At 48.7% G+C, this 18,764-nt stretch overlaps 5 protein-coding genes across 5 annotated transcripts; 2 read left to right on the top strand and 3 right to left on the bottom strand.

The window, feature by feature from the left end:
• Positions 1-4,398: 4,398 nt before the first annotated feature.
• EsH8_IX_000007 (SDR family oxidoreductase) lies at positions 4,399-5,169 on the bottom strand (the record flags this gene model as incomplete). The annotated part of the gene is made up of 1 exon (XM_083266343.1): positions 4,399-5,169. One exon carries the CDS (start codon positions 5,167-5,169, stop codon positions 4,399-4,401), a length of 771 nt encoding a protein of 256 aa, XP_083129908.1.
• Positions 5,170-7,152: 1,983 nt separating this feature from the next.
• On the bottom strand, positions 7,153-7,800 carry EsH8_IX_000008 (LysM peptidoglycan-binding domain-containing protein; the record flags this gene model as incomplete). The annotated part of the gene is made up of 1 exon (XM_083266344.1): positions 7,153-7,800. One exon carries the CDS (start codon positions 7,798-7,800, stop codon positions 7,153-7,155), a length of 648 nt encoding a protein of 215 aa, XP_083129909.1.
• A 3,218-nt stretch (positions 7,801-11,018) lies between these two features.
• EsH8_IX_000009 (permease for cytosine/purines, uracil, thiamine, allantoin-domain-containing protein) lies at positions 11,019-12,566 on the top strand (the record flags this gene model as incomplete). Its single annotated transcript, XM_083266345.1, has 1 exon — positions 11,019-12,566. The coding sequence occupies one exon, from the start codon at positions 11,019-11,021 to the stop codon at positions 12,564-12,566; it is 1,548 nt and encodes a 515-aa protein (XP_083129910.1).
• A 554-nt stretch (positions 12,567-13,120) lies between these two features.
• EsH8_IX_000010 (MFS transporter) lies at positions 13,121-14,794 on the bottom strand (the record flags this gene model as incomplete). The annotated part of the gene is made up of 4 exons (XM_083266346.1): positions 13,121-13,939; positions 14,009-14,086; positions 14,137-14,515; positions 14,580-14,794. The coding sequence occupies 4 exons, from the start codon at positions 14,792-14,794 to the stop codon at positions 13,121-13,123; spliced, it is 1,491 nt and encodes a 496-aa protein (XP_083129911.1).
• Positions 14,795-15,594: 800 nt separating this feature from the next.
• On the top strand, positions 15,595-17,756 carry EsH8_IX_000011 (fungal specific transcription factor domain-containing protein; the record flags this gene model as incomplete). Its single annotated transcript, XM_083266347.1, has 6 exons — positions 15,595-16,012; positions 16,078-16,109; positions 16,158-16,476; positions 16,529-16,983; positions 17,091-17,550; positions 17,611-17,756. 6 exons carry the CDS (start codon positions 15,595-15,597, stop codon positions 17,754-17,756), a joined length of 1,830 nt encoding a protein of 609 aa, XP_083129912.1.
• Positions 17,757-18,764: the final 1,008 nt, after the last annotated feature.

Genomic DNA, 18,764 nt, shown 5'->3' on the forward strand with positions numbered 1-18,764 from the left:
TTGTTAAAAGTAGGTCAAATTCATCAATTTGCAGTAGGTGTTGAACTCGACGTGAACGTTGATTGCGTTGTTAATAATCACTAAGTCGTCAACATCAGGCTCGGTCACTGAATCTTAGGTACATACAGCCGAGGACCAAGATGCACACTGCCGGCCTGGTACCATGTGAAAGGAAATAAATGCTCGAAATAGAACATAATGGTGCGTCCAAATTTATCGCCGCTGAGGCTACCGCGAATTTGGGTACTCGTAATCTGAACTAGTGATGCCCGAGAGCAGCCGCGTTCAGCAGGGCAAGGATGGTGGGGTCGATTGCCTGGGAAAGGGGCTGGAATTTCGGCTTATAACGAGAATTGCGCGAGTTACTTCAGACTCTGTTGCAGTCATTACAAAAGGAAAACAGGCCGGTAGCTGCAAGCAGGCTGGCGGCTGTTTACTACCTAGGCGGCAACAGCGCCCCATTAAGTGGCCCGATGACAAGAGCCCAGGCTGCTAAAAGTGGCGAGGACATATACCTATCTTCCCATCATATTACGACCACTCCTCCTAGGCCGCCGCCGAGGTCAGGCTTCTTGACTCCCCACTACTTATGCGAGTTATATACAGATACATACTCGATCTCATAGGTACCTCCTGACACAGTCGCGTTGGTTGGTGTCTTTGATCCGTACACTCCGTCAGGAAACCCTCCGCCTATGGCCATATTAAGGAGGATAAAGTGTGGCTTATGAACCGTCTTCTGCCAGACGTCATTTGGAATAACCGACTGGTTCACGGAGTGGTACTGAACGCCGTCGACGAACCACCGGAGAAACTCTGGCGACTTAGATCTGTCCACCTCGATTGTGTAGGTGTGAAAGCTACCTGGGCAGCGGCCATTGGGACAGGTTGAGCTATTGCCGATTCCATTGGGCTCATTGCAAGCTCCACCAGGGTTAGTGTCGCAGTGGAAAACACCCCAATGACGATCGAGAAGATTGACGTTTTCCATAATGTCCATCTCTCCGATTGAAGGCCAGTTCCTTAAGTTATCATTAGTGCTTTATCCTGAGTAAAACAAGTGAAGGTGCTTTGAAACCGGGGTCAGGAAAACAAACCAATAGTTACCGCGATATTCGGCACCCAGAGTCCAAAATGCTGGCCAGTAACCTAGACCTCTCTCACCGAAGTCGGGAAACTTCAAGCTAGCCTGAATACGCATCCTCTTACCAGGCTGTGCGACAAAATCTGCTCGCTTGGTTTCGATTCGGGAAGAGGTCCAAACCCCGGTCTGGTTCTTCAAGGCAGTAATCTGTAAAGTTCCCTTGCCATCCAGATGAATGTTCGTTAGATCTTTGGTATAGACTTGTGTCTCTCCGGTTCCCCATTGTGGAGGACCACCGGGGTAAGAAGTTCCAAGGTCAAAGATCCAATTACCAGCATCGGGTAGAGTGTTGCGACGCCCATCGAAGTCATCGGCCCAGGTCACTTCGAAGTCCTTTATTTTTGGGACCTTGGCGTGAATACCTGGCATAATGCATAACAAGGAAGTGGAGAGAAATAATAGCTTCATGCTAAGAGAGCCTGACGATTAGTTTGAACTGGCCATAGGCGCTGCCCCCAGAAGTTCTTACATAAATACTGGATACAGCGACGTTCACTGACTCGGCTATATTCAGGATTTGAATGCTGCGAATGAAAATAGGAAATCTTGAAACGAGTGACTTAGATTACCTAAAGGACAAAATACACATAAGAGGTTTGTTAGGCTTGGATCTAAATACACTACGAGCCCGGGAATCGTACTTAGCTTTATATTTCACCAGTGCCGGTAAACTCGGAAATTAAGTAATGTCTTAGAGGAGATATCATTTTATATTCTTGTAAATGTAACCTTAGCTTACAACTCGAAAATAAAATAAAACAGCTGGAGGCTTATTTAATTAAATGGAGATTGGAACGGGATTATCTCCGACGCTCGAGACTTTACCCCACCGGGTGTAAATAGATTGTATCTTTGCCAAGACCGAGCTCAGCTACTTTTACCTCAAAAATGTTAATATGTTTCCTCAGCTCGCCCGCAAGAGTATCGCTTAGGTAGTTACTGACCTGGCAAATATTTTGTTGATGAAGCAGCTTATAGGTACTACCGAAGAGGAGATTGAAAGAACTGGACAAGGGGAACTAGGTAGAGAAGGAAAAGAAAAGAAGGAACTCGGTGAAAAGAGAAGATAACGAATGGCGAAAAAACAGGGTACAGGGCGTGATAGACATGACGAGTAACGAAGAGAAAAGCTGCAACAGGATTATCGTAACGTATTCACTTGCATCTCGCTCAATACCACCACCAGAAAGTGCGAGAGCGATATGTCCCGTTTCATTTCGGCCGTAAGACCCTCTTGATTCATGTGTAGTTACGTATCAATATTTACAGCTCAATTTAAGGGGCCTGCATGGGGTTCCCAGCAAGCTGCAAACAAATAACTGCATTGCCCAGAAGCGGGCGGCATCGTGCATTAAAAAAAACAATCATCCAAGTAGGCGATGCAGCCGGCATGCTGGATGTTGTTGGGGTACAGGTGTGGCCAGTGAAATCCAGTCTTGGGCTCACACACAATTATTCCTCCGAGCTTAACGCGAATTCCAACAGGTGTTGCTTGTCGGGACGGCCCTCCTCCATACAGTGTACAACGTGGTTGATGACCGGTGAACTGGCTTGGCCTCGATCTTGATCGGCGCAGAGACTACCTCGGGTTTCCAATGTGCGTGCTACCTTGTGTTTGATTTGGAGTTGGAGTTGGGGGCTAGCATTGCACAACCGCTAGAAATGCGGCGCAGCAACGTCTCTCTCAACAGGGATACTCTTTGCCATAGGATGATACCAGTGAGTTTAAGAGGGCAACGCTTTGCTTGTAAAGCGGTGAGAAGTGCAGAAAGCAATGATTATAACGAACAGGCATTGCCTGTGCCGTCAAAACAGAACGACCTAGCAGCCATGCAGACGAATACTCTCGCCATACGTGGAAGTCATGTCGGTACCAGGCGGAGAGTGTGACACTGTGTTATATAAGTAGTTGATCTTGAGCATCCCGTTGATATTATCCGCAGAATTCCCTGTTGCTGCCGAGACGCTAAAAGTCGTAGTTGTAGTCGTCAAAGGGATGTCCTGCTTAGCCGCGCCGCCAGTTCCCCAGTGGGGTGTACCCTGGTCGGTTATGTTTCCAACGGGTAGTAACACCACTGCAAAGCGCACGCCGAGGGACGTTCCATATCCTTCCTTTAGATAGGTGGTTGGCCCTTCCGAAACTCCCAAGAAGGAAGTTAGGGGCGCATAGCATGCAATCTTAGACGCAGGCCGTATTGATTAGTGAACAGCCGTCAAGCGTAGGGTGTAGTTCAATAAATATTAAACTCTAAAAAGTGGCCGGCTGCTCCAGAGGTTCAATTCTGACAAATCTATTTGTATCCCACTCTACGCCATCGCCATCTTTCTAGTCCTGCTCCAGCTGATGCAACTACATTTCTGGAGTTAGTCTCCACTTCTGTGGGGAAACCACCGGCGGTGTACTAAGTATTTCTATATTAGGCAAGTCTCAATTAGGCAAGTCTCAATCAGGCAAGTTCCACATCAAGAGAGCCGCGTTTCTGGCCTTATAAACTTTAAACCTTGCATCCATAGTAGGCCTACCAGCAACCTGTTTTTAACCTAGTTATATCGTTACCTAACAGTGACTAACTCTACAAAATTTAGCTATATATGGTTTTACTATCAAAGTTTTATTACTCATGCTTGCCCCCACTTTAATTGAAACTCGGAGACTCGTCGCCCCCTTTAAAAATGGGGGTCATTCCGGTTGTTACAGCACTCATAATCGTCTTTTCAGGTCAAATGGCGTTTATATCTAATAAAGGTTTCAAGCAGCAAAAAAATCGGTTTGTACCTCACGTCGAAGCAGCTCAATGAAGTAGCCGAGGTAGCCTGTTTCAACCAGATGTTGAGTTCCCCAGGTGGAATCCAAAGTCTGGACCCTTCATCTTCCCCCCCCCCCCCCCCCCCCCCCCAAAAATAGCACAAAGCTAAGTGGCACGTTGACCGCCGCATTTTGGCCATGCCGCAGTCCCTCAAACCCTCTTTCAAGATTCTTCTCCATGTATTTGCAATGCTTGTAGAAGCTAGAATCAATTATGATAAAATCCTGGGGTTATGATCAAGACATTACAAGTGTACGGGACAATATGACAAGGTCTCTCATGGAACAACTTTTTTCACGAGAGATATAAGGCGTTAGTTGCGGGCAGCAATTAACGGCGTCATTTTTATGACACTTTAAAAAGATTCGCCACGTAAATTTTATAAACACAAGTATCTACAGTGAGTCTTCGTCAATGCAACAATTACTTGATCCTCTAAAGGTTGCACTACCAAGGCAGATCAGTACCATCGTAGTTCTTGAACGTGCCGCTTGACTCCCTGCTGGCCTTGTCAATGGCAGCCACCATCCCATCCACACTCTGCTTTACAGTGATGGCACCGAAGGTCTTCAGGTCGGCTCCAGTCTTCGCTGCCAACTCCACCGCCATGTCAGTCTCCACCAGACCAGGGTGGAACACAAAAGCCGTCACCCAAGGCTCCTCAAAGTGTAGCCTCCGCACGAACCAGTTCAACGCAGCCTTGCTGGAACCGTAAGGGCTAATGCTTATGGGGACCTGTGCAACAGCCTCTGCTGCGCCGTTGCTTCCCATCAATGACGAGATCCCAACGAAAATAGGGTTCTTGCTTGCGCTGGCCTTGAGCAGCAGTGCTGCAGCGTCGAAGAGGACCAAGGGCGCGATGGAGTTGATAGCAAAGTGTTCCAGGGCGGCCTTACTGTCCACCTTGGAAACTGTGGTGGAGGAGTGGGAGATTCCGGCGTTGGCGATAACGATGTCGAGGGAGTTGATGTTGTGCTCCTTTTGAAGAGTGGCAATAGCGGAGGCAGGATCGGACTCGACACTTAGGTCGATTTTTACAAGGATCAACTTGGAACCCTCGCCCTTGGGAAGGTCGGCGAGGGCCTTGGAAGAAGGATTCACCGGGTCCCGGACGCCGGCAATGACTGTTGTGTCAGGGCGCTGGAGCAGGAGAGACACGAAACCGTGGCCGATTCCGCGGTTTGCTCCGGTTATGAGGTAGATGAGGCCGGAAGACATTTTGTAAATTTTAACGACTCGGAGGACTCTTCAATCGTCAAGAGATATGATAACAAAGGCCGGAGGTGACTAGTTTGTAGGAAATGTTTATGCTGAATAGCGCTTTTCCCTAGAAATAATTGAGTGGATAATCATCTGTTAAATAATAGTTCATGTCCGATTGGATTAGAATTCGATGCGTTTCTGCTTCAATGTGCCGAAGGTAGAGACCCGTTCTTTGATGACAAATGAGCAGTAGTGATGGAAATCCTTTTTGTCCGGCACCGAGAATGACAGCGGACAACCCCGAGTCCGACTGAATCGTTAAACAAATTCCCGTTCTTTCACTATGTATTGGAGGTGGGTCATTGATTGCATGTAGTGTTACCAAGGGAAGCAATAGGCACTAGTCTTTACTGCCACGGGTAGATTATTAATCAGAAAGACCGTATGCTTTCCGTGAGGAAAGGTTAACTTCTCCATCCGCGAAGGCGGAGGGAAGTCCCTCTACCTTGATTCCCCCTTGTTCCCCGTCCTGTAACTGGCTGCTAGCTCCAACGCTCATTGGTTGCTGTTGGCGTAGAGAAAGATGGGTTCTCCTCGCACGATTTCAACGGCAGTACCCACTTCTCCAGATGCGTTAAGTGAGCGGCGTGGTACGTGTGTACTTCGGGGGCAATCAGTGGACCAAAGAGATTAGGTAGTATGATTGAACGTCATGCAGGAGTGAGGACATCAGGGCATGAGCTTCTCTTCCAGAGATCCCATTTCAGAGCGGCAGGCTGTTATGATTAGCATACTAACGGGGCTAAGACAGAAGAAGAGACAAAACATCCAATGGCTACGACATCTCAGAGTTCATGTAAGCGGACCGAAGTACTCTAGGCCGCGCCACGTTCTTGGGGCCTTTGGGGCAGCAGTTGACAAGCTCAAACACGGAGCCTCACTGCAACGACAGGATCTGATTAAATGGACCAGCCTCTGCTGCGGCAGTGAGTCGACCAGCTTGTGTTGGCACTATCGCGTTTGCAGCTGGGTATATTTCTGCACATGCGTTCGTCTTGGGCTCCCCCTTTTGAAACCGTCCGTGTTGACGTAATCTTTCACAAGTAGAAATTGTCGTGATCAGTCTCGTCCGTCCAAACACCAGTGACTCCCTCTCCTGACACCTTGAAGACGCCACAGCACCCCTGAACCACCAAATTGAGCTTTTCACCCTTCTACAACCTTAATTAACTCAAATTTATTTCAGACCCCCTGCCGAACCGCCGCACCCTATATCACCTGTAGCAGATAGTGCGTCAGCGTGACTTCAACTCCTAACTAGCATTTACAAGTCTATATCAAAGCCCCCAAGGACACAGAATATCAAGTTCTTATCTCTGAATCGAATTCAGGAGCTTTGTTAAGTTACAAATAGAGCTAAGAATAACTTCCTCTTTGTAGCAGCTTGTGCGACCTCTATATGTTTGCGCAGCATCCCCTACTATCTAACTAGCTCATTATCTGTTCCCATCTCTTCCAACTGACCTTCAACCCATATGTTATCGTAATTAGCGGGCGACCTGGTCCTCGTTCGAAGTGACCACACGTACTGGCCGGCGTTCAAATCCGATGTGTTGGATTTGTTTGTAATTAGGAGCTGCGATCCTTGCATGCCTCTACGAGCCTTCCACACTCCAATTCACACCATTCCAATCACACAGGAGATATACAGTTCAGAATTTTGCTTAGTCAACTATGGCCTCATCCCAAAGACGGCCCTTTCCTACTGCTTCTTAATAACCTATCTTGAACCTAACACTTATGTCTAGGTTCTGCGATATTTCTATTGCGATAGTATGTGTTCTATGTAAATAACAATGTTGTTTATTACAGTAACTATATATCTTTCTTTATATATAACAAAACTAATTAATAAATATCCTTCCGCTTGTAGCAGTCTGTCTACCTTGGCTGCGTTTTCCTTACTTATAACACAGCAACACACACATACGCATTGGCTCATATGCCAGTGCAGTCCCTCTTCACTGCGGGATTACACTTGAAAACGTCGGCCTGGGTGATGCTGTACCGCGCGATGATGACCTGACAGGTCTGGCCGGAGGTGACAAAGTGGAAAGCATTGCAGGAGGTTTTCATGCCGCTCTGGATAGGCGTAGGCGCCTGGATGCCATTACCTGACGACGTGGGGGTGTGTCCGACGATAGAGGTACAGATGTAGTAATCGAGCCACAGCGCAGTGCAGTTGGACTTGACGGATGGATTCCATGTTGTAATCTGCTGTGTCGTGACGCCGTTTGATGAGGCGATGGACGTGCACGTGTCTTCAGATCTGACCTTATAGAAGAGGTCACAATTGCCCACCATGTTGGGCTGGATCGGCGTCGGGGTGGCGGGGGGAGGGTTGGTCGGGCTGTGGCCGACAATGGAGACGCAGGCGTACGTGTTGGCCCAGAGCTCAGTGCAGGTCGCGCCGATGCTGGGATTCCAGCTTTGGAACTGAGCCACAGTGATACCATGCTTTACTGAAATAGCCTCGCAAGTATCGATAGCGATGACAAAGTAGAAGACGTCGCAGTTGTTCACAATGGTGGCTTGGGTGGGCGCTGGGGTGCTGATGCCGTTTCCAGGGGTCGTCATCGTTGTCATCGTCGACGGCTTAATGGTGGTAGTCGGCGGCTGAGTGGAAGTAGCTAAAGGGGAAATGGAAGTCCTAGTCGAAAAAGTGGTCAATGTTGGAATAGACGTCGTAGAGGGACTCGGCGCAGGCTCGTCATAGGCGTCGACGCAATACAACTTTCCAACTTCCACGGCACAGGTGGCGGCGAGGGAAGGATTCTGTTGAACAGGTCAGCTTATTTTAGATTTTAGGTAGCAAATTCAAGACTCAGTGAGATTCTCAATGCTTCATCATCGTGGCAGACATACCTAACGCCTAAATTACTCTAGGGTGATGAAGTTCTTGCTGGCGATGGCGTCCTAGATGGTCTCTATTGTGACATCCACCCACTAACTGCAGTAATTCGACGTGTTAGGAGTATAGGGCAGAGCCGGCGAGGGCCCATTGCGAGCTTTATGCGTGTAGATAGATGTTCCGACGGCTATAGGTGAGAGGAGGTTGCTGGCTAGAAGTAGAGTAAATGTAAAGAAAAAAAAGGTGAAAGATTGACTGGACTGGACTTGGACTAGAGAGAGGCGGGATTAGACCTAAACGCTGGAGGGTAAATCTACTTGACGTCTAAACCACTAGGGGATTTCATCTCAGTATATAGACATTAATACTTCAATGTCGCTCCTAGATAGAATATCTACTTCCTCCCGCTGCGTCATTCTAATAAGATTAGAGATTGTATATTACAGTATCGCTTCTAGCATTTAGATTCAACTAAACCCAGATTAATAATGTCTACTGCTTGGCTGTAGCCTGACTATTTATTGTGTTAAACAAATGTAAGGCTGTAGTAAAGTGAGTCTATACACAAGAAGCCTTACGAATTGTATAATGCTTTAATAAAGAGGATAGAGTCCTACTTTAATTACAGTCGTAACGATAAGGAAGACTGCAATCTGCAGATGAATAGCAACTATAACCTCTATCACAACTGTAGGGTTGACAGCGAGTGTGACAAATCAATGATGAACGCTGTCGGCGTATGCCGACTTCTCTATAGCAAAGCGATCAATATACTAAAAGAAGATGGAGAGGATAACGTCAGCTACTATCAACAGATAAACAACTTGCACTGGAAGTAGAGGAATTATAGTGGGAGCGGTATTGTGCACCCGATACTGATTTGCATCGGTGAAGGAGAATGTTGGAATACTTAAGATGGCAACGAAAGGGTTAGGTTCATGACCAGCAGAGACACAAAAACAAGGGGTCTATCTCTATTGCCTATTACATAAGTTATTTTAGGTCTACTCGTAAACCGGAAGCTACCTATTGATTCAGGCAAGACTTCCTGTTTCAGCCAACAATAATGGAAATGCTCTCATCAATTTGAATTTTCTAATTCTTGTTAAAACTGCAACGTGTTTTTTTCCAGTGGCTTTTATACAATGGGTCATCCCAAGATCTCGCAACCGCTGATTATACTTCAAGTTGTAGTGAAATCCTTTAAGCAATGAAGCAAAGCATGTTTACTTCTCTCGCATGATATTGTGATAAGGAATCAAACCAAAAAATCGTTTCATTGTATAATGGTGGCTTCAATCTAAATAAATAAATCGAGACTTTGCGAGACCGGAAGAGATACGGAGTTTGCCGCCCAAAAATACTGCCAGAAGAGGTATAGTCTCTGGAAGAATCAACTTCTGGATTATTTTGGGTTACCGTTAACTCAAAAGTTACCGCTGACTCAGTTGCCGATCAGGCCCTAAAGCCTTAACGCAGGGGGCCAATGCCAGCGGCAAGGAGATGTAATGATTTGAACAAATTATTTTCGGAATGAAGTTGGATATAATATTATTTACGATTGACTTGCGAACTTCGAGGCTCAGTACAGTTTGCCTTTCAATGGTAATTAGCTAAGGACGGAAACGTGGTGTGCGCGGCAGCTGCGCGTGTGCGATCTCACTTCGTTCTGCCACAAAATGCAGGTGTTAAACTCTTTTACCATTCCCACCCCGCGAAATCATTTCTTTCCTCACGTTCAAGATTCCCGAATTATATTATGCGTTCCAAATACGCCAACATATGAATTACTCAAGACCTGAGGAAAACTTGGCAAACAGGCTAGATCTTTGCTAATTTTTCTGCCGCGATTTCGAGTCTTTGTTAAATGTCTAGTCCTCGATTTTGGGCGCCTTAACTGGGGCTAAGAAGAAGTTGGGAATAAGGCCGCCATTTCTCAAGCAGATAAGAGACTCGCAGAAAGGAGCCACCGCTTTCCGAGTAGCAGTCCGAGTCGATCGTTCAATCAACCGGAGCTCGGCAGACCCCACCATTGCGGAGTTAGAAGGTTGTGCAACACGATTGGCTGGACACGCTGCAAAAGTTCCGTGTTGTGGAACTGAGGCCTGCCGAGATAGCCGAGATAAGAGCCGGCAAGCCCCCACAACCGGCGCCCTCCGCGCGGCACCTCAAAGATAAACGCATTTCCCTTTCCATCCTCAATGACCTTGCTCAAGGGCTGGAATACCATTGGACTCTCTCCGGTCGTCGGTGGATGAAGTCAGTAATGTCCGGGATTACTCTGTTCTTCCCTGTGATATTGAATGGTAAAATCTCCGATTTGGCTGGCTTGCTATGCATACGACAGCGCATCTGTTATCTGACTGTCCAGGATCTTTTGAGAATCCGCGTTCATCTTGAAAGTTCCTGTTCCACGTTTTTCGGTGTAAATTCGGATATCCCGGGATTGCCAGTTGAGAGTCGTACAACTCTTGTTGTTTCTGATAATATGGCCTACGATCTGGGCCCTGGAAACACACACAGGGTGATTCTCGAGCTTCAGATGAAGTCAGAAAAACCGTAACAGACAAAAAGGAGGTAGAGGAAGAATAACTAGAAAGATCGGCAGCAATCTCCACCGCATAACACCACCTCAAGCGAACGCTGCGCAACACGAAGAATGATGTGGAACGTGCACGCGGTAATATATAAGCCGGCAAATCCGCCTCCGCGTTAGGGCCTCCCCTCCACCCGGGAAGGTGGGTAGTGTTAGAGAAGAGCCCACTGAAATAATGGTGAAAAATAAAAAAGTGTTTCTGCAGGTGCATTTATAGAATAAGATGTCCGTCTTGGCAGCTTTTTTGCGCCAAGCTATCTATATCCTTTTTGACTAGGTATCGTTTACCTTCGTCAACCTCCTCTGCCCCCCGGCAACTTACACCAAGTCAAGACCGCGCCCGATAATTCAGTCACGATGACAGCCGCTGTTATGGATCGTTACGACGAAAAAGACATGGGCGAGAAGACTTCACCCCAGGGGTCCCTTGAGGCGGGCAGAGTCGACCGCCCGAAGGAGACGGGTATCCTGGCTACTATGCGCCGTTTCGAGAGCAGAATGGACAAAGCCCTGGGTGTCGAGTCGCATGCCATCGACCGCAAGACAGACGCCGACAAGAGTCCCGTCAAGTGGCACGAGGAACTGACCATGGCCCTCTTGTGGGCGAGCGGTACCATGGGTATCAGCTGCTTCGCCACAGGATTCCTCGGCTGGGAGTTTGGTCTTGACCTGAAGCGGGCTATTCCCATCTTTATCTTTGGTTCCATCCTTGGCGGTGCTGTGTCTGGGTACTGTGCCACTTTTGGAGCCGCGACCGGTTTGCGACAAATCTCCGTCTCCCGATTCAGCTTTGGCTGGTGGCCCAACAAGCTCATTGCCTTTCTAAATGGTCTGGAACAGCTTGGCTGGGCATCTGTCGGCTCCATCAGCGGCGGATTGGCGCTGACTGCTGTGGCCGATGGTCGCATCTCCCTCGTCGTCGGTGTTATCATCATCGCTGTGGTCTCTCTTCTTATCAGCTTTCTCGGCTTGAACTACATCTTGATCTACGAGCGTTACGCATGGCTCATCTACTTCATCATCTTCATCATCATCTTCGGAATGGTTGGCCCGTATGCCGACGACGTTACTCCGGCCCAGGTCACGGGCGCTAACCTCTCTGCCAGCGCCCTCTCACTTCTTGCGGTCGTTTATGGAAGCTCCGCATCATGGGCCACGATGGTGTCCGACTACTACGTCCATTACCCGACGAATGTTTCCAGGCTCAAAGTTTTCATTCTCACAACTCTTGGTATCGCTATTCCAACGTCCTTTGGCATGACCGCCGGTGCCGTGGTGGCCAGCTCCCTGAACAACCAGACGGCTTGGGCAGACGCCTACGAGAACCAAGGTCTTGGCTTCCTGATCCGAGATATGCTGCACCCCCGCGGCTTCGCCAAGTTTCTACTAGTCATCTTCTCCTTCAGCGGCATCAACACAAACATCATCTCGCTATACTCCGCCGCCATCTCCTTCCAACAAATGGCTCGCCCTTTCTCCAAGGTCCCCCGATTCCTTTGGACCTTGCTCTGCTTTGCTGTTGTCATTGGGCTAGCTCTCGGTGGTCGCAGCCAGCTGAACACCTACCTGCAAAACTTTCTCAGCTTGTTGGGCTATTGGTGCACGAGCTACTTCGTCATCCTGCTGATGGAACACTCCATCTTTCGACGTGGAGACTTTGCTAATTACGATCTCGATGGTTGGAACGACCCGACCCGCTTACCTCATGGCATTGGAGCTAGCGTTGCCTTCCTAGTCGGGGTGGTCGCATGGTGCATGGGTATGGTTGAGACGTGGTTTGTGGGTCCTCTTGGCGGTCTGATTGGAGAATCTGGAGGTGATATTGCTAATGAATTGACGTTTGTGGTCACTGCTGTGGTATACCTGCCTGCTCGCTACGTGGAGCTGAAGTATTTCGGCCGATAGAAGATGGCACATGATGAAGTACAGGAGCAGGCTTTTTATGTTTACAGAATCCCACCTTGGTACCAGATGGGATATCACTAGAAGCGACATTCTTCCATCTCTAATGGAGATTAGAGATTACTACTCAGTCATCTCAATGCCTTGTCATGTAGGAAATACTTGCAATATCCGTGATGGGAGCGGCATGGATGATGCTCGGGGTGCCGCGAATCTTGGTTAAAGAGTGTTTGATATACCCATAGCAAGTCGAGATAATTGTTTGTCATGCGGACCGTATAATCATGTTTCGTCTTGGCCTTGATGGAGCTAATCATCACGCCCAACAGATATGAAACTTTTGCTTAAAGCGTGCGTAGCTGCTATATTTATGAAGCGGAAAATTTCTGCTAATACACAATAAATAACTCGTTCTGGGTGGCCTGTCTTACACTGGAATTATCACCCGCCCATTCTGACACAGTTGTCGTACGTTTCTTTGGGAAGTCGGCAGCTAACCTAGTTTCGTCTCGCTCTCTTAAATGTAATCTCATACAATGAGACCACTAGTGTCGGGATTACAATTTAGGAGGAAAGCGCTTGCGCAGCCAGGCGCCGTTTCGGTAGATGAGGACCGGAGCTGGGATGAAGGCAATGCATAGGAAGCCTAATAGACTGTTTCCCCAGCCCAATCCCAGGTGATCATACAGTGGCGGACCGGCCAAGGTGATAAAGGCGCTACAAAGAACTCGGAGGATTATATTTGCCGCGACTGCCGAAGCAGCAGCACCTGAATCGAATGCGTCCACGAGATATAACTGCGTGGGAAGCATGGTGAAGAGGAAGCCGATGGCGATGAAAGAGGTACCGGTGATGGGAACCATCCAATGTGTACGCTCAGCGCTGCTCCAGCCGTACCAGAAGAACCCGATTGCCGTGAACGGGGAGAAGATGATCATTGGGATCAGGTGCCTCTCTGGAGTCCATCCGCCATTGGCATTCCAGTGTTTCCTTTGCCAGTTGTTGACGGCGGTAAATGCTGCTAAGCCCACCAGGAAACCGACTCCGAGTCCCAGGTAAGCTAGCCCCGAAACGGCGGTGCTGAACCCATACTGTTCCTCAAATACTGAAGGAAACGTAGTGAAGAGGATGAATATCAGGCTAAAGGAATATGCCACGTATAGTGACAGAGATGTAACTATCGGTGTCAGAATGAGGAGTTTCAGCGGCCGAGAGATCGATTTGAACATAATCGTGTACGACGATGAAAGGACGACCTTGGTGTGTAGACGAGCGTTGCCAGTCTCTTTACGAATTCTTGCAGCTTTGCGAATTAGTAGAATCGGTGCATACGTTTCTCGCATGAATGCGAAAGCGAACAACGTAGTCGATCCACCCTAAATCCCTGATTCTTAGTATCGAGCACTAGATTATGCTTTGGACTGGCACGGAGAGCGGGAGCTTACAATGATTAAGATCAACCAGAATGTCCACCTCCATCCTACATTAGCCACCAAGAACCCTCCTGCTACTGGACCTAAGACCTTGACTGAGTGAGCTTAGACGATCTGAGAAGATGCAAGGGAGTCCTTACTGGCCCCAATAACGCTCCCAGCATGAAGAGTCCCATCGCTCCACCTCGTTTCTCCGGCGGCACTAGATCCGCTATAGTGCCGCCTCCAATTGCTATTGGGGCGGAGGACGAACAGCCAGCGATGAATCGAAAGATGTAGAACATGGGTGCGTTCGTACTGAGAGCACACCCGAGGGTGAAGGCGGCGTAGACGACATTACAGACATGATACACGATGAGGCGGCCATGTATCTCGGATAGCGGGGCGGTCACAACAGGGCCAAAGGCAACGCCGACCAAGTATATACTGACGGCAAAAGTGACAATCGTCTTGTCAGCAATCCGGAACTCCGCAGCGAATTGGGCAGCGCCAGGCGCGAACATTGTCGCTGCTAGGTTGCTAGGTACCATTAGCAAATCGGTCTATAGAACATGTAGGCTTGTAAGTACGCTCGGCAGCTTACGCGTTCAAGGTCAATATCCCCAACAGGAAGATATGCAGGGCTTTCTTCCGTCCTGGCCAATTCCGTGGGTTTTCTGGATCGGTTGGTGAGTCCCAGTCTACAATGTTTTCGTCCGAGCTCGATAGACTGTCGACTTTCTCGCCCTGAGAAACATTGCCAGTCTCGATGTCGCCCGGTTTAGAGCTTTCTCTTTGCGAGAGTTTGACGTTCGACATGGTGCAATTATCTTCGATATTTAAGCAGTAGTCGAGTGGAGGAAATAGAACCTTGACTATCTTTCGTCAAGACAAGATTTGACGCAGCACGCAAGAGAGGCTGTCTTTTAAAAAGAACAAACATTGTCTGCAAAGAGTTACCATTAATTAAGTTACCGTCACTACATCCACTTCCTTATGATAACGAAGATGTTAATCGGGTTTAAAGTCGTTAATTCCATCGTCAATCCAACTAAAGTGGATCTCGGCTCTCCTATAACAGTCTAGTGGCGGACTGTCGGAGGATCACTCAATCAGCCATTGGCCGCACGAAGCGGACGTAACCAGTGGGTCCCTTTCTGTCGGACGATTCATCAAATAACAGCACCTGTTTCTCCAACTACACACAAGTTCGGATCCTCAGAGGTAATTATTTCAAGCCCATCGGGCTGTAAGGAGGACGATAACGGCGGAAATTAAATATTTGCTGTTCTCTATGGCGGCTCCTAAGACGGGCTTTCGATTATCTCCGCAGCCGCTGGTACCTCATCCCGGGCGCCGGCGTGACAAGCCGCAGCTCTCATGCCATCTATGTCGCCGCCGAAAGTACGCAGATTTCATTCGATGGCAAGATTCTCCGTGTACGGCAAGGAGGAGACTGACGCTTTCTCAACAGGAAAAAATGCGACCGTCAGCATCCTTGCTCTACTTGCTTTGTGAGCCTTTGATCCGAGGCACAAGACCGCGACTGGCATTCGCTCACAACCTCACAGAAGCTAAGCGTAGGCCATGAATGTAGCTACAGCGATAATCTGGCCGCAATGACGCCGCAAAACCGGCAGGGAGGTTACCCGCCACTCTTGAATCTCCCAGCAGGAGCAGAACCCAAGGACAGGGACAGCGGGAATACTGAGCGGCTGACGGGATCAGACGCTTCCAATCCAAACGACGGGTCTGTTCTTCCCACATCGGTCGACCTGAGAATAAACAAGTTCGGAAACGACTACAAAGACGGATCACACTGGACTTCGGTCTTGAACCGCGCGACGAGTTCTAGCGGTCAGCATGTCGAGCTTGACGATGCACAGATGGGGGACGCCCAGCTGCCCATGTACCAGACAGTCTTGCTCTTCGACTGTGGGAGACAGGCATCCGAGAAGGAGCTGATCGCGGGATTGCCGTCTAGGAAGACTTGTGACGAGCTGGTATCGTCCTATTTCCAATTACTAGATCATTGCTGTAAGACCACCACTCCACGTTCATACAGTTACTAACGGATGGGATGCTGATGGTTTGCGCCCAAGGTTTCATACACGCTAAAGAGTTCCTCAAACACGTACGCGCGTCATCCCACGGATCATGTCATGAGTGCTAACAAAAGAAGTACTACAAGTTTTGGGAAAGCCCCGAGGCCGCCCCGGCTTCCTGGCTGAGCCTGTTGTACAGTACCATGTGCATAGCTGCACTGTTTAAGAGCCCTTGCCCACATGATTGCGTCTGTGGAGACATCTCGCATGCCTGCGGCCAGGAGATGCTCTTGGGATATCGAGAAAAGACCGTCCAGTGTTTGATTCGCGCCCAATACGGCAGAGGCGGACCGTTCATCATGGAAACTCTGCTACATTACTTTACGATTGAGAATTATCTCCGCCGGGACTCAAATACTGGGCTGTGGCTCCTATTGGGAAGTATTGTGCAGATCGGTATGTGCAACTGGTCTCTGCAGATCAGGCTAATGTTTTGACATTCGAAAAGCGATACGGATGGGTTATCATCGAGATCCACGGCACTTTAAGTCACTGTCTCCATACGACGGGGAGATGCGACGGCGGCTATGGACACATATCTACATATTCGACGTCGTGCTAGCAACACAGCTGGGCCTGCCGACGATCATCAAAGAGTCAATATGCGACACCTTACCGCCTCGAAATATCTCGGATGAGGACTACGACTCAACAGCGAGATCACTGCCTCCACCGCGACCGGACGAGGAGATCACGCAGTCGTCGGTCACCATCGCGAAGTTCTGGCTGGCTAAGGCGCTTGCCGAGGTATCAGACGCGCTCTCCAGTCTCCGTCCGTATTCTCTCGTCGATGCCATGAGGATTGACGACGGGCTCAACCATTCATTCAAGAGACTCCCGAATTCCCTGAAGTATCGGCCACTGTCCGAGTCTATCTTGGATTCTAGGATCACCGTCTTTCAGGCAAGTGTGCAAATGGCTCCTATAGATCCGCACTCATAGCGGTAACACGAGAGGATTACCGCTAAGTTGCCAGAAAATTCAACAATCGCTAATTCTCTCTCTCGCAGCGAATCAATGTCAAATTGACATACTTAAGAGGGCGGATCTTGCTGCACTGGAAATTCGTGGCCATGTCGAAGGAGACGGATCAGTATGAAGCCTCACGTAACATCGTGGTGGATTCTGCTGTGGAAAGCCTCGAGTTACAACACCTCACGGTCGAGGAGCTGCGACCTTACTGCCAGCTTGCCCCTATGAACCTCTACGACTCTGCTATCGTTAACCATACGCATCTACTCGCTACTAGCGTCCTCTGCTTCTACATCCGCTATTTTAGGAATACAATTGAATCGGACAGGCTGAAAAAAATAACGACCCTCTTGCGAGGGACTCAAGCTATCTGGCACCGCTCCAGCAACTTTTCCGTGGAAGCTCGAAGGGCAGCAGATGCTTTGAGTGCCCTCTTGGAAAGGCTAGAAGAAACAACGTGTGCCCTGGAACCAGAGCAATTGTCCCAAGTCAACAGAGGTACGACTTTACAGCCAGCCAAAGCTTCGTTACGTGATGATGCTTATCTGTTTTATTTAGGCCCCTTTAACTGGCCCCAACTGCCTTTCACGTATGGCAATGCCAGCTTCGACAATCTTCCACAAATGCCCCTAGGAGACGGCGCCGCATTTTTGTACCCACCATCTATTTCACTCGTGGATTCGTGGTGGACTACATTCACGTAAAGCCTCCGAAGTATTTACCAAAGGGTTGGGGGTCAATCACCCTTCCTTCCAGTCTACTTGCGGGGTGTGTGACTCGACGGCTTTCAACGCTAGGTAGCAATTAAATAGGTCGCAAATCTGCGCATAGCCGGTGAGTTGGCACGCTAGCTGCAAGCCTTGCCATTCGCGTTGAGAATAGGTTTATGATACAACATGCAGGGATATCACGCGGGTCTCTACTGGCTGAGAAGTTGGTTGCTGATGTTAGTGTTAAATAAGTCTCCAACATAACTAGACAAGTTAATTAAATAAGTTGATATGCCGTTAGCTGCTGATGCCTTATAGTTAGCAACTCATCTCGCAATCCTGTAGCTGTTTGCTAACATATATACATTATTACTATGAAAAACGACGCCAGAACTGCGTTACTTTTGTTGAATAGCAAGGGCATGAAGTGCCCATCAGGTGGGCGCGAAGTGCCTGCCAAGTGCCCACGCTACACAGTGAGTGGAGCGCCTACAGGACGCACCCCCGCCTTCCACACTTGCCTGGGCACGTTGTGGTTTACGTGGGGGAGGCAGCCGCCCAGGTTCGCCGAGCAAAGTCTTGGCAGCAAGCTGCATGAGGCTTGGCACGCGGGTGCGGGCGCCGGACTAGCCCATTGGTTGCCTCTCTCCATGAGCCATATTCAGCCTGTTGCAGCAAGAGGAAGCAAACAATACAAGGTGCAAGACATGTGCCTCTATAACAGCCGTTGAACTTGAGCATGGCCTAATTCGTGCCCTGAATGAAGATATAATAGTCAGGAGAGTACACATTGTCTCAGGACACAATCTTGAAGAATATGCACTCGAAATGGAATATGCCATTCTTTTCAATGAGAAAGCAGGGGCGCACACTCCTTCTGTAGCAATCAGTTTGGTCACCTCCGCTCCCCTACGCTCTATCTATTACATATAGTGGCTACTTACCTGTATGATACGTTAGTAGGATTTTACAAGTGGTTTGAAATTAAGCCGCAAGGTAGAA

Source organism: Colletotrichum jinshuiense, chromosome 9, assembly GCF_051148585.1.
Source record: "Colletotrichum jinshuiense chromosome 9, complete sequence".
In the NCBI taxonomy this organism is placed as follows: Eukaryota; Fungi; Ascomycota; class Sordariomycetes; order Glomerellales; family Glomerellaceae; genus Colletotrichum; species Colletotrichum jinshuiense.